Genomic DNA, 12,191 nt, shown 5'->3' with positions numbered 1-12,191 from the left:
GGAACGGAGCGATGGGGGCTCTGCAAGGGCTTCTTGCCTCTCCTCATCTCCAGGTCTCGGGTGGGAGAGGGGGGTCTTGTCCTGACAGCTGCTGTGGCCCCTCGGGTGCTCCCGCGCCGTGTCAGAGCAAAGCCCCTCCGTGGGCAGCGCTCAGGAGCACAGCTCACGCCTGGAAAGTGGCCCCTGGTGGGCGGGGGGAAGGGTGGGAATTCATTCCCACCAGAGAACTGGAAGTGCTCAGCTCTGTAGGGCCTTGGATCACAGCCTCTGGCAGTCACAGGCCCGAGGTTAATTCAGAACTGTAGAATGGTTTGGGTTGGAGGGAGCCTCAAAGGTCATCCAGTTCCAAACCCCTGTCAGGGGCTGGGACACCTTCCACTAGACCAGGTTGCTCAGAGCCCCATCCAACCTGGCCTTGAACGCCTCCGGGGAAGGGCCATCCACAGCTTCTGTGGGCAACCTGTGCCAGTGCCTCACCACCCGCTGTGTAAAGAACTCCTTCTGAACATCTAATCTAAATCTCTCCTCTTTTAGTTTAAAACCATTCCCCCTTGTCCTATCCCAATGTGCCCATTTAAAAAGTCACTCTCCCTCTTTTTAATAAGCCCCCTTTAAACGCTGGAAGGTACTCTAGGGTCTCTTTGGAGCCTTCTCTTCTCCAAGCTGAACAGCCCCAGTTCTCTCAGCCGGTCTTCACAGGAGAGGGGCTCCGACCCTCTGATCATCTTTCTGGCCTTCCACTGGACCGGCTTTAAGAGGTCCATGTCTTTCTTCTGCTGCACCCCAGAGCTGGGCACAGCACTCCAGGTGGAGCCTCACAAGGGCAGAGCAGAGGGGCAGGATTGACAGTGCTGCTTGTGATGCAACCATGAGAATCCCCAAGTCCTCATCAGGGCTGCTCTCAAGGAGCTCTTCTCCCCATCTGTACTCATGTCTGGGATTGCCCCAACCCAGGTGTTGCAGATGGCCTCACTCTGAGCAGGTCCTGGTGAAGGACAAAGGGACAAAGCACTCTGCTGAAGTGCTGTGCAACCTGCCCAGTGCCAGCCAGTTGTGTAGCTGGTCCCCCTGAAACAGTGGATATAATGGTGAAAGAAGCCCTGCAGGGGAAGAGTACACCTTTTATAAATCGGTTTAGCTCCTGGGGACGGAAGGTATTCTATGAAGTTAAGTATTAAAGCTACCCTGGATTATTCATTAAGCATCAATTATCATCATCACATTTACTGTCAGATGTTTCAATGTTGCTATTCTGCTCCAGGAGGGATCATATTTTTAGGCTGGTTTCCGAAGGAAGGATGTTCTTGGGGTCAGTTGTGCAGTGTGCTTGTCTGTCTGTCCTCACCGATTTGGTGAGGACATTTCAGCCAAAGTTTTTGGCAGGCTGGAAGTTTCCAGATACTGTATTGCTGCAGGTGAATTAGCCAAGGGGATGGTGGGGAGCCCCCCAGACCCAGCTAGTGGTGTGGGTGCAGGAAGAGCAAGCATCTGATGGGTACAAGAGATGCTCCAGGCAGGGCAGCTTTGCCATCAGCACTGGGGAGCTCAGCCATGGGACACAACACCACGGGAGACTCGGCTTCCCTGACTGCTGCCCGCTGAATAATTTACACACACCTGCCAGGTATGAATTGGGTCCTTATTCCACATTCTTTCTGTTACTTCTGCCTCCCCTTGTTTATGCTTTTATAACATTACGAACTTGGAACAAGCTTTGGTTTAACAATAGAGGCAGCCTCATCTGCAAAACAGGATGTTCCAAAATAAGATCTAATTTTCCTCTGCGAGAACCTAAGGCAAAAGTAAATTGATATCCACTCTAAAGACAAACACAAACAAGGACTTATTATTTATCATTAAAACATCTTAAACAGGCTCTAGAGCCCTAAAAGCAAAAGTTTGATGCTGTATAAAAGAATTATGTTTCCGAGATGTATCAGTTCAATAATTAAAACAGCATCTATGAAATATAAATGTAAGATATTAATAAATTAAATTAAATTAAAGCCACTGAAAGCCAATTATCTTGTAAAAGATCTCTGATAGCTAAACTAATGAGATGTAGAAAGATTAATTTAGATCCCCATTTTGGGAGGTGATTATAAATTGCTATAATGCCACATCCAGTTACTAGGTTGTTATTGAAACCTGTGAAATACATTTGGAAAGGTTTTTAAATATTCAGGATGAAGCAGAAATTAGAAAGGAGTTAGAAATAATTAAAAATTAGCTGTCTTGTCACTTTGCAGCTTTAATCCTATTACCTCTTCTAGTTTACAAAGCTTCAAATGTCTCTCAAAGCATTGATCTGTGGGGACGGTGGGGTTTATGAGCAGGGATTTATGTGTTTTAATAACTGCTGAACTTCAAATATTTCTGTGGTTTTGCTTATTCGAGGGATTGTTTCTATGTAGGATTATTGCCCTTGCTCCCAGCGCTGCCTGATGAGTTTCTTTGGCCATAGGGCAGGTCAGACCATCACCCATGGTCCCATTGAGCCCCCAAAGACTCACTGCTTTCCTTGCAGCTCCTGGTGAAAATGCTGAGGAGCATCAGTGATGGTCTTTTTGGTCAGGGTGAAGCACAAGGCCTTTACTCCTCTATTTCTGTGGCTGTTGTAGCAAAGCACAGGGCTCTTGGGGAACACAGCTAGGTGATGGTGGTGCAATGCATGCCCATAACCCATGATCTATGGTCTTGCCACTGCCAGAGGCTGATCAACCTTGTTTTGGTTGGGACTTGCCATCTGGGGACCTCTTGGAGAGCTTTGTAGCTGTTACAGCAACGGCCTAAGGACTCAGGGACTTCACCCATCAGTGCTCAGTTTTGCTTCCACTGGTCCAAAGGATGCCAAAAGGTCTCCAGCAGCATGGCTTGGCTGCATTTTTGCAGTGCAGCAGGAGCACAGCAATCTGTCCCTGAGCCAGCAGGAAAATCGCAGGTAGGGGAGGGCAGTGGGGCCTTGAAACCTCTGGCACAGGGTGATAGCAGCAGCCCCAGCGCTGTGAGCTACTCCCCCATGGGCAGCTGCTGCATCAAGGGAGCACGGCCTTGGGGCTGGGGCACTCCACTCACGGGCAGCAGGGAGGGCAAGGTCAGTTCTGCAAGGTGTGCACAGCTCTGCCTGGAGGGTCAGTGTGGACATCACTGGATCTGGGGGCTGAGGAGCAGGGCAAGGGGAGCCTTAGGGGTGGCACACGGACAGCCCCGGGTGGGCTCCAGCAGAAGGGGAGGCAGAATCCTACCGCCACCAGCACCCTGGAGAGGCAGACAGAGGGGTTCCATCACCAGCATCGTGCTTCTTGGAGGTGAAGGAGTCATGCCAGAATGCCTGCAGCCATCCTAGGGCAGCAGAGGGGTGAGCATAAATCGGGGAAAGGCATAGCAGACAAGGGAGGGAGTGGGTTTGATACTGATAAGGGATTCGTTTTCCCTTTTATCTCCTTTCTCTCTAATAGTCTAGATAATATCATCCAGCACTGTAAGTGGATTGATTAGCACTCTTTCTTTGATCAGGCTGTTAGAACCCTGAAGCAGTCAAACAGCAGATTCTCCTGAGTAAGGTGCGTTTCTCCAGCCCACGTAAAGGCACGAGCTGTGGTGCACAGAACCAGCAGAGAAGGCAGCAGCCCTCTGGGGAGCCCTTATGGCATTTTTGTGAGTAACCCTTCTGGGAGAGCCTTTTTTTGGGTGCCATCCTGTGGCAGTCAGGGACAACCAGCAACAAGGCTACTCTGTGTTCACATAGCCTCAAGTGTCTTGTTGAAAGCATAGCATCCAGTTTTGGGAGCAACACAGACTTGTTGAAAACATTGAAGTGGGAAATCCAGCAGGTTTGAAAGCCTTCTTCCTGAGAAATGCTCAAGGGATGCCTCTAACCATTCTTGGACAGAGGAGTGAAAGCTCTCTGCCTTGTCTGTGAGAAGAGATAAATTAGAAATCCCTGCTTAGGGGATTTCTTGGTTAAGAAAATTTTCTGTAGGGAAGAAGTACACTAGAAAAACAACAGAGGAACAAGCCCAGATTTGGGTGAGGCTCTGCTATCTTCTCTCAGCCTTCTTGAGCTGTAGTTTGTGAACAGACCCTTCTGTAAAGTCTAAAATACCTTTAGAGGAGAATAAAAGATGTCAGAGCTGGCAAATTGGGTTATTCAGTGCGGACCAAACCCCTGGGGTCCAAACTCTTGCAGAAGTATCCAGCAGGCTGACCTAGAGTTTGCCAAATTAAAAGAGATGACCAAGTCTAAACTCTTCTCCCGAAAATCCTTAAAGTGTGCAGCAGCGTGGGCTGTGTGGTTAGTTGCCAAAAGCTTAACTGAAGAAAAACAGGCAGCCCAGGTAGAAATTCAGAACCTAAGGGAGGAAAACAAGAAACTGAAAGAAGAAATAAAGGCTCAGCAGCTTAAACTAGAGGAGGGTATAACTCGAGAAGGAGCTGCGGCTGAGGAACAAGTGCGAAGTGTTCTCCAGTATCAAGAGGTGTGTGAACAAAAAAAGGCCATTTTGAATGAAAATCAGGCACTGAAGGAAAAAGTAGCCATCAGTACAAAAGCTGTAGAGGAGGCACAAGGAACAATCCAATTACTGGTGCAAAAAGTACAGATCCTAAAAGAGAGGGGCACAGACCACCGGGCCTGCAAGGTCAAGATGGAAAAGTTAAAAGCCGCGTTAGAGGCGAAGCACGGGGCTGTCACGGCCCCTACAAAAACACCCCTCCAAAGAGATGGTGAGCACTGTGATGAACACAAATGGGTTAATCCAGATGGCAACTCCTCCACAGAGGAGTGTAAGCCTGCAAGCCCACTGCTACTAGAGTCTGAGAGGCCAGAAAGATTTAAAGCAGATCCTGTTTCACTTACCTGTGCTCCAGTGGTTGGGAAAAGGGAGAGGGGAGCAGCAGAGCAGGGAAATGAGGGAAATGTGCAGCCACAGGCAGAACAAGTTATCACAGAGGGAGCAACCACCACTGACCCTCGCCAATTCAAACCCAGGAGCACCCAGGGAAGGAGAGAGCAGTTGGTGGGGAGTGTCTGGGCAAGGGAGGACAGAGGGGGATTCAGGAGAGGAAGGGGCAGCAGAGGAAGGGAAAACTCCAGGGATATGAGGGACCCAGAGGTGCTGCAGACCACTGCCTCTGCTGGTGTGACCTCCCAGAGCCCCTTCGTGGGAAGAGGGAGGAAAGGAAGGTGGCAGGGCAAGAGACAGTGGCAGTACGGTGCAGGCCCTCGATTTGTGGAACAAAACACCATGTCCAGGAGGGAGTTAGGCACGATGCGAGTGGACATATGGAGGGAGCTTCGCAAGCAGGGGGAGGACATGGCCCACTGGGATAACGCTCCCACCAGGGTTTTGTTGGATCGCCTGCTGGAGATCAGCAGGAGAAGAGAGGGAAGCGAGCCTGGGGCTCCTGCCCTCCCTGTCACAGCCTAGACAGACAGACCCCTCTTCCCTGGGCTCATGGTCAGACCATAACCGGACCACTGGGGAAGGCTCCCATGCTGGGAGCACTGGGAGATGGGAAGCAGAGCCCTCTGGGTATCATCCATGTCACATACAAACCTGGGGCACCAGGCTGTGTCTGGTGCAAATTGAGACGGCTCCTCTGGTGAGGGAAATGCAGGAGGAGTGAAGTGTTAAGGGGTTTTGGGTTTGCTTATTTTTACAGGAGAAACACAGCGGGAAAGTTGACTTTTCCAGCAGGAACAAGTCAGGGCTGCAGTAAAGCAGAGCTGCTTGAGCTCTGCCACAGCCACCCTGGCACCCACTTTGCTGCACTGAGTCTGGGCAGGGATACCAAATGCTGCTCAGGGCATGTTAGCAGAAGCTGTTTTGGGAAAAAGAATGCTTTTAGGACTGATAAAACACCGGAGCTGGGATCCCAGCTGGGCTGCAGGGTTTGTGAGCAGTGATGTGCAGCAGTGGGACTGGGAATGAGCTCTAGGTATGAAGGGCTGTGCAAGGAAGGTTACAGGAGTCCCAAGCATGGTATAAACCTTGAGGGTGAAGCAAGGAGGAAAGAATAACATCTTCTTTCTGGGTCTTCTGAAGGCAATTTGGAAGGGTTTGGACTTGCAAAAAGAAAAAAACCCCACTATTTAAAAAAATAATACCTGCCTGTTGTCAGAGGCAAAGAGAAATCAAGAGGTAGAAGCAGAGCAAATTCAAGAGGTACCCACAAAATGAAGCAGCTCATGTTTAGCAGTAGTATTGTTAAATTCAGTAGTGTGTTCTCACATAAGTGTGTGGAAGTACATGCAGCAAAGAAACTTAGGAGTGGTATCAAAAAAAAAAAAAAAGGAAAAAAGGATTGAAACAGAGGCATGTGAACTAATTGCTACCAGTGCTTAAAAAGTTACAAGCTGGAAAAGTGGCAGATCATGAATGTACTCATAAAGGTTTGAGGGGATGGTTATTAATGATAAAATATTCTAATTGACTTGGGACAGAATTCACTCTGAAAGCAAAAAGTTAAGTCTGTGATGCATGCTTATAGTTGATGTGCTAATAGCAGCATTTTTTTCTTAGAGTGGAGAAAAATGAAGTAAAAAAAAGAAAATAATTAAAAAGGACCTATAATGGAAAAATGTACATATCAATGTAATAGTTTAAAATTAAAATGTAAAGTTCTTCTGTTACAGAGATAAGATGGAAGCACCTGAAACAATTCTGATGGAGGATTGGTGAGCAACTGTTTAAGCTAATAAATTGTATAAAAATATGTGAAGATGCAGTTTATTAGATCCTTAATATCATCTAAAGTTCTATGGGTGTAAATGTTTTCTACCTTGGTTAACTGAGATAACTACTTATAACAATCTTTGCTGTTTTGTCTTCCATAGGTAGCACAGAAGAATAAGTAACAATTCCAAATTATGGATATTATTAATTGTATGATGCTTACTGCTTTCTTTCTTGCTTTTATTTTGCTTTATTATCATACATGCATAGATGTGTGGAAAAATATAATCTCCTTTTTTTTAGAACAGTTGCTGTTGCTGAAGTTCAAATAAGAGAAAAGAACTAACAAACTGTGGTGACAAGGAAAAAGTGGATCCATTTTGAAGGGATAAATAAGAGAAATCTAGTTTCCCTTGATGAGTATGGACATACCTCCTGTTATTGATAGTGATCTTGACATGTAGAGCACCTATGTATGTAACACAGGAAACACGGTATTTTGAAATGAGAAGCAAAGATGAACAAATGAAGTGTAGAAATTTCTAGTAGGGTGAGTTATATTTTAAAAATATATACACTTAGTGTGGATTTGCACAGTTTTGAGTTTAATTTAGAGCACCTATGTATAAATTGATGGTGCTGGGAGAGGTAGAAAACTAAAGGTCCCCAGTGATGGGGATATCAAATCACTGCATACATGGATGATACATGTAGTGGGCCAATAAAAATTGTTATTTGGTTATGGAGGAGATGAGGAGGTGACTTTAGACACTGACAGCAGGAGGTTTTTTGAGATGAGAGCTGCACAGTGGCCATGTCAAGCAGCCCAGCAAGGTGGAGTGCTCCCAGCTGCCTCTCTGGAGGAACACCAGCAAGCAAGAAGCACTCACACGTGCAAATTGCTTACAAAAAGATAATCAGTTTAGACCTGGGTCTAGCCAGAGGTGAATATAAAATATATCCTTTGGTTTCCAGTGGGAATGTAATCACTTATATGGGATCCAGCTGTGTTTGTGTATCTCCAGAATCCAGAAATTCTCTGCAAGTCTAAGTTGTCTGATAACACATGAGCATTAATGTAACTTTAATTTCAATGTATGATTTTAATGACATGATGCTTTTAGAAGTGACACTAAAATTGCTAGAAACTTTTTAACTGCATACTGAACAAAGAAGCTTTTAAACTGTGTACATTTGGGCTAGGTTTTGATCAGTTGTTGCAGATAACAGCACCTACCTGTAATTTTTGTAGTCTCACAGGCACCAAAGCAAGGTTTGCAGTATGTCACAAAAATGAGCAAGTTGCTCTTACTACAACAGCAATAAAGGATGCTGGCCATCATACCTGGTGTAAATCCTTCCTTGTTGGCACTCCCATCACCTATGGAGATTTTTAACTAGGCTGTCAAGTCTAGAAGTGTAATCCTGGGAATTGCAAGAATTCGTTTAGTTGTGCAAACTCTTAAACTGGCTGTAAAATAAAATCTTATGTAAACCAAGTAGCAGCTATGCACCAAAGTCAAGAGCTACAGGCCACCCTCAGACCCATACGAGGCAAGACCAGGTAGGAAAGAGCAAATGCCTCCAAGAAGATCAGCTGCTCGGTCCTGGTGAGGAGCCTTGAGCCACAGGAGGGTTTGCAATGTCCTTGCTGGACTCGTGTGTGCCAGCTCATGCCCGTGGGCTGGCAGAAGGGGTCTGTTTGCCTATAGCCCACGGAACACAGCCTGGCCGCTGCCAGAAACAGGCCATGGCCTGTTTACTAATGCTGCAAAACCTGAGAGAGAGGTTTGTGAACCTTGCTTTGGTTGGGACATGCAGGGACCCAGCAGCCCCAGCGCTGTGAACTACTCCCCCACAGGCAGCCGCTGCATCAACAGAGGGACGTGACCTTGGGGCAGGGAAACATCGCTCACACAGCGAGGGGGGCCAGGAGCAGCCCTGCAGGGTGTGAGCAGCTCTGCCTGGAGGGTCAGTGCGATGGACCCAGCTCTGAGGGGCAAGGAGTACTGCAAGGGGAGCCTTAAAGACAGGGTAGAAGCAGCTGGACTCCAGCAGAAGAGGAGGAGGCAGAATCACCCTCCCACCGTTGTTGCTGTGCTGCTGGAGCAAAGGACTTGTTGGGCCTGTGACACCTGCAGCCTTCCCCTTTCTCCTGGGGGATAGACAGCACCTCTGAATCTGGTGCCCTGGGAGTGGAGGGGTGAGCAAAGCCCAGGAGAAGCTGCAGCAGCTAAAGTGCTCTTGTGTGTTAGTTTTGACCCTTTCTCTCTAATATTCTAGATAATAGTGTTTATCATTTTTAGCATCGTTGTAATTGATGAGTACTCTCTGAGCACACTGGTAAAACTTTGAAGTAGACTAACAATAAATTAAATGTTTTCTCATACTAGCTGTGTTTCTCTAGCCAACATAAATGGCAAAAGTAGTGGTAAAACAACATTGGCTTCCATGAGGGAAGGATTTTCTAAGCTGAAGTAATGATGGCAAGAAAGATGAGCATCCAAAGGTAATAACCTCAGAGAACTGGGTCTGGTTGAGTGTCACTCTTCATTGTCTTTCTGGGCTACATCATCAAGCCCAGGCCTTCTTGGCCTTTCCCTGCAGTGCTGCCACTTGCTCAAGAAATGATTAAATGATCTCTCTGCTCACAGTGCAGGTAATTCAGTGAAGTGCCCAATTTCCAAAGCACAGCCTCACAGGTACTGAAAACCAGTGTGCACCAGCCCCATCTCTGACACCAGCGGCCCGGGTACAGAGCATCACATCTCAGGTATTTTAGGATGTGTACAGTGTTGTTCAAACACAGAGCAAGCTGCTGCCTCCTCCATCCCACCAGGGAATAACTGGAGTACAAATCTGGGTCAGGTCAGAAGAGCAGCCATTGATTTACAAAAGCTACGGGAGAGAAACAGGTCCTGCTGCTGTGAGCACTGTTTGCAGAGTGGATAGAAGGTTTACATTCCCTTAGAGGTGCTGTGCTAAAGACAAATAGTCTGTACTATTTACTACGAGTTGTACACATCTGTTACACACACAGGGCTGCAAGACCACTCATGGCCAGTCTGGATTCTTTCTTCAGCACAGGAACTGGTTTATCACAGAGGTTACACAGTGATTTCTGTTTCAGGAGACAGGGTGAAGGTTCAGTCAGGGAGCTACTTACACCCTAGCATTCCTACTTCCACAGTCCTCCAGAAGCTGTTCATGGCAATCAGCAGTTCAGGGACACTGCCCGTTAAATGGGAACACAGAGCTGCTGGCAGCTGTGATGGGGGGTTTCTCCCTCAGGAAGGTGGGTGATGCAGACTTCATGCTGTGAAACACAGCTGCTGCACCACATATCTGACACTCGCCTGCATAAATACTTTTAAACAAAATTCCTGACTTCCCACTGTGAGCCAGCTTAGTCCCTGCTGTCACCACCAGCCCTCAGGAGAGTCACCCTGGAGCACTGCGTGGTGCAGCCACCCCCTACACGCCATGCCCAGAGACTGTTCCTGTTTGTCAGGCTACTAGTCAGACTCTTGGCTGCCAAGAAGGGGATTTGAAAGGATTTGCTTTACGTTGGCATTGATTTGTACACATCTTCTCATTCAGGGTCCACCACAGAATTTTCCTGAACTCTGCATCAGTGGAGTTTCATCACAGGTTAATGTCCTAGGGGTGATGAAGAGGTGACCCACCACTTGTCTCTTATGGAGACAAGAGAACACATTTTGGGGGAAGGGGAGGGAGAAGATTTTAATCAAAAAAATTATGAAAACACAGAGAAACTTCCTTCTCACTGGAGCACCTCCAAGCACTCCTGTACCAGGACAAGGAAGCAAAACTGGCAAGGTCAGTATTTACAAAACCAGCTTGTCTGAGAACAGCAAAACCTGATTTTCAGAGCAAGCAGATACCCATACCTCTCACTTGCCTCTGTGCTCACTGCACCCTGCAAACCTGTCCCTAGATTCCCCAAGCCAAGCTCTGGAACAGCAGCACCTACTACGTGTGGCTGTGTGAGCACCGAGCCCAGCGAGCCTGGCACAGCCACATGGGTGTTCAGGAACCACAGTGATTCCCCATCCTCTTCAAGGCTGCACATAAACCTCTCCTCCTTCTCCAGGGCACTTTGCATCCCTCAGACAATGATATCTCCTACCAACACTGCAGACCCTTAATTTCTTTCTAAGGGGGCTTTAAAACTCCCTCTAATTACAGCAGCCATCAATTTCTTTAATCATCGAGATTCCTCTGTAGGCTGAGTTGTCTTCCTGGCCTTGGGATTAGGCTTTCTGGCACATCTTAAAAGCACCCCTGCACACCTGACTCTTAAAACATTAACTCTCTTCCTGTCTTCTTGCTCATTATCTTAGGTGGCCTTTGACTAAGTAATCTGAAGTCATATTCCCCAAATTTCAAATCAACGTCAAAGCATCTGTTAAAAGAATGGTACAATTACAGCATTTTCTGTTAGGTCTGAAATGTAAACCACTTCACTACCTTCTGCCTAATAACAGTGAACCACAATATTGTCCCTTAGGTCTGACATATAAAATGTTTCAGTACCTTATGCCTAATTATACTGAACTGGTGAAAGTGTGTCTAGAGGTAGGCAAGGGGGAAAAAAGATTATTTACATGCAATGGTGGTTTTTTCCTTTCTTCTTTTCTTTGGCAAAAATGATAGAGAAAAACATTTTGCATAAGCCTCAGCCTTTCCCTTTGTCTTGTTGTTCTTTTCCTTTTGATGTCTGAATAAAAAGGGAGTAAGGAAAAGTTTACATTCATAGAAATAAATGCCACGAGATTCATAGAACAGCTTCTGTGTCGATTGTTCCCCGGCATCTCCCAAGCCTATTAAAGCACTTGGAAATATTCAAGGGAAAAACATTGTAGAAATGTTTTTCTTTAATAAAAAAACAGTTTAGCCATCCAAGTGTGATGTGTCTAAGGGCAGGCTACCTTAATACAGGCAGGCCCCAAAGTGGCCTGTTTTGTCACATCACCAAGTTATTCCAAAATATTCCCCGCTTCATCTCAGCTATTTCAGATATGTCAAATCTCTCTCATAGAAAAGCATATGTTTCCAGGACATATGTTTGCATTTTTACAGGTAAAATATCAACTGGTTATCATGTTCTCACATTTCCAATCTGCAGATAGATGCATTCCTAGAACAAGGAGGAATGCAGGGAGGATAGAAGTTAGCATAACATAGGACAAAGGCAAAATAGGAACTGGTACCCATCTGGAAAAACCCTCAGGTAAGACTCCTACAAGTTCCCAGTCCCTGCAGAAGTAAGCAGTGGTATAACTCCCCAGCTGCAGGTAATTCCTGGCAGGAGCATTGTTATTATTAAGAATCTTAGCAACCAGAGTCTCAACAGTGGTTCTACTTGCTAGGTCGCCATTCAGCATATCCTGTAAACTCATCAGTCTGGCTGGAAAAGAATAACAGCAACAAAAGCAGGGAAACTTGAGGCACTTGTTGTTGCACTCTTTTGTTCTTCCTTCTCCCCCTGCC

General features: G+C 46.5%; 1 protein-coding gene across 1 annotated transcript; it reads left to right on the top strand.

Moving 5' to 3' along the window:
* Positions 1-425: 425 nt before the first annotated feature.
* On the top strand, positions 426-9,066 carry LOC108445632. Its single transcript, XM_017730132.1, has 2 exons — positions 426-3,358; positions 3,517-9,066. The coding sequence occupies exon 2, from the start codon at positions 4,125-4,127 to the stop codon at positions 5,427-5,429; it is 1,305 nt and encodes a 434-aa protein (XP_017585621.1). The 5' UTR covers positions 426-3,358; positions 3,517-4,124; the 3' UTR covers positions 5,430-9,066.
* The last annotated feature ends 3,125 nt before the right edge of the window (positions 9,067-12,191 follow it).

The sequence above is a fragment of the Corvus brachyrhynchos genome, unplaced genomic scaffold (genome assembly GCF_000691975.1).
Source record: "Corvus brachyrhynchos isolate BGI_N302 unplaced genomic scaffold, ASM69197v1 scaffold101, whole genome shotgun sequence".
NCBI classification, from domain to species: domain Eukaryota; kingdom Metazoa; phylum Chordata; class Aves; order Passeriformes; family Corvidae; genus Corvus; species Corvus brachyrhynchos.
This window is presented reverse-complemented; position numbering and strand designations above follow the sequence as displayed.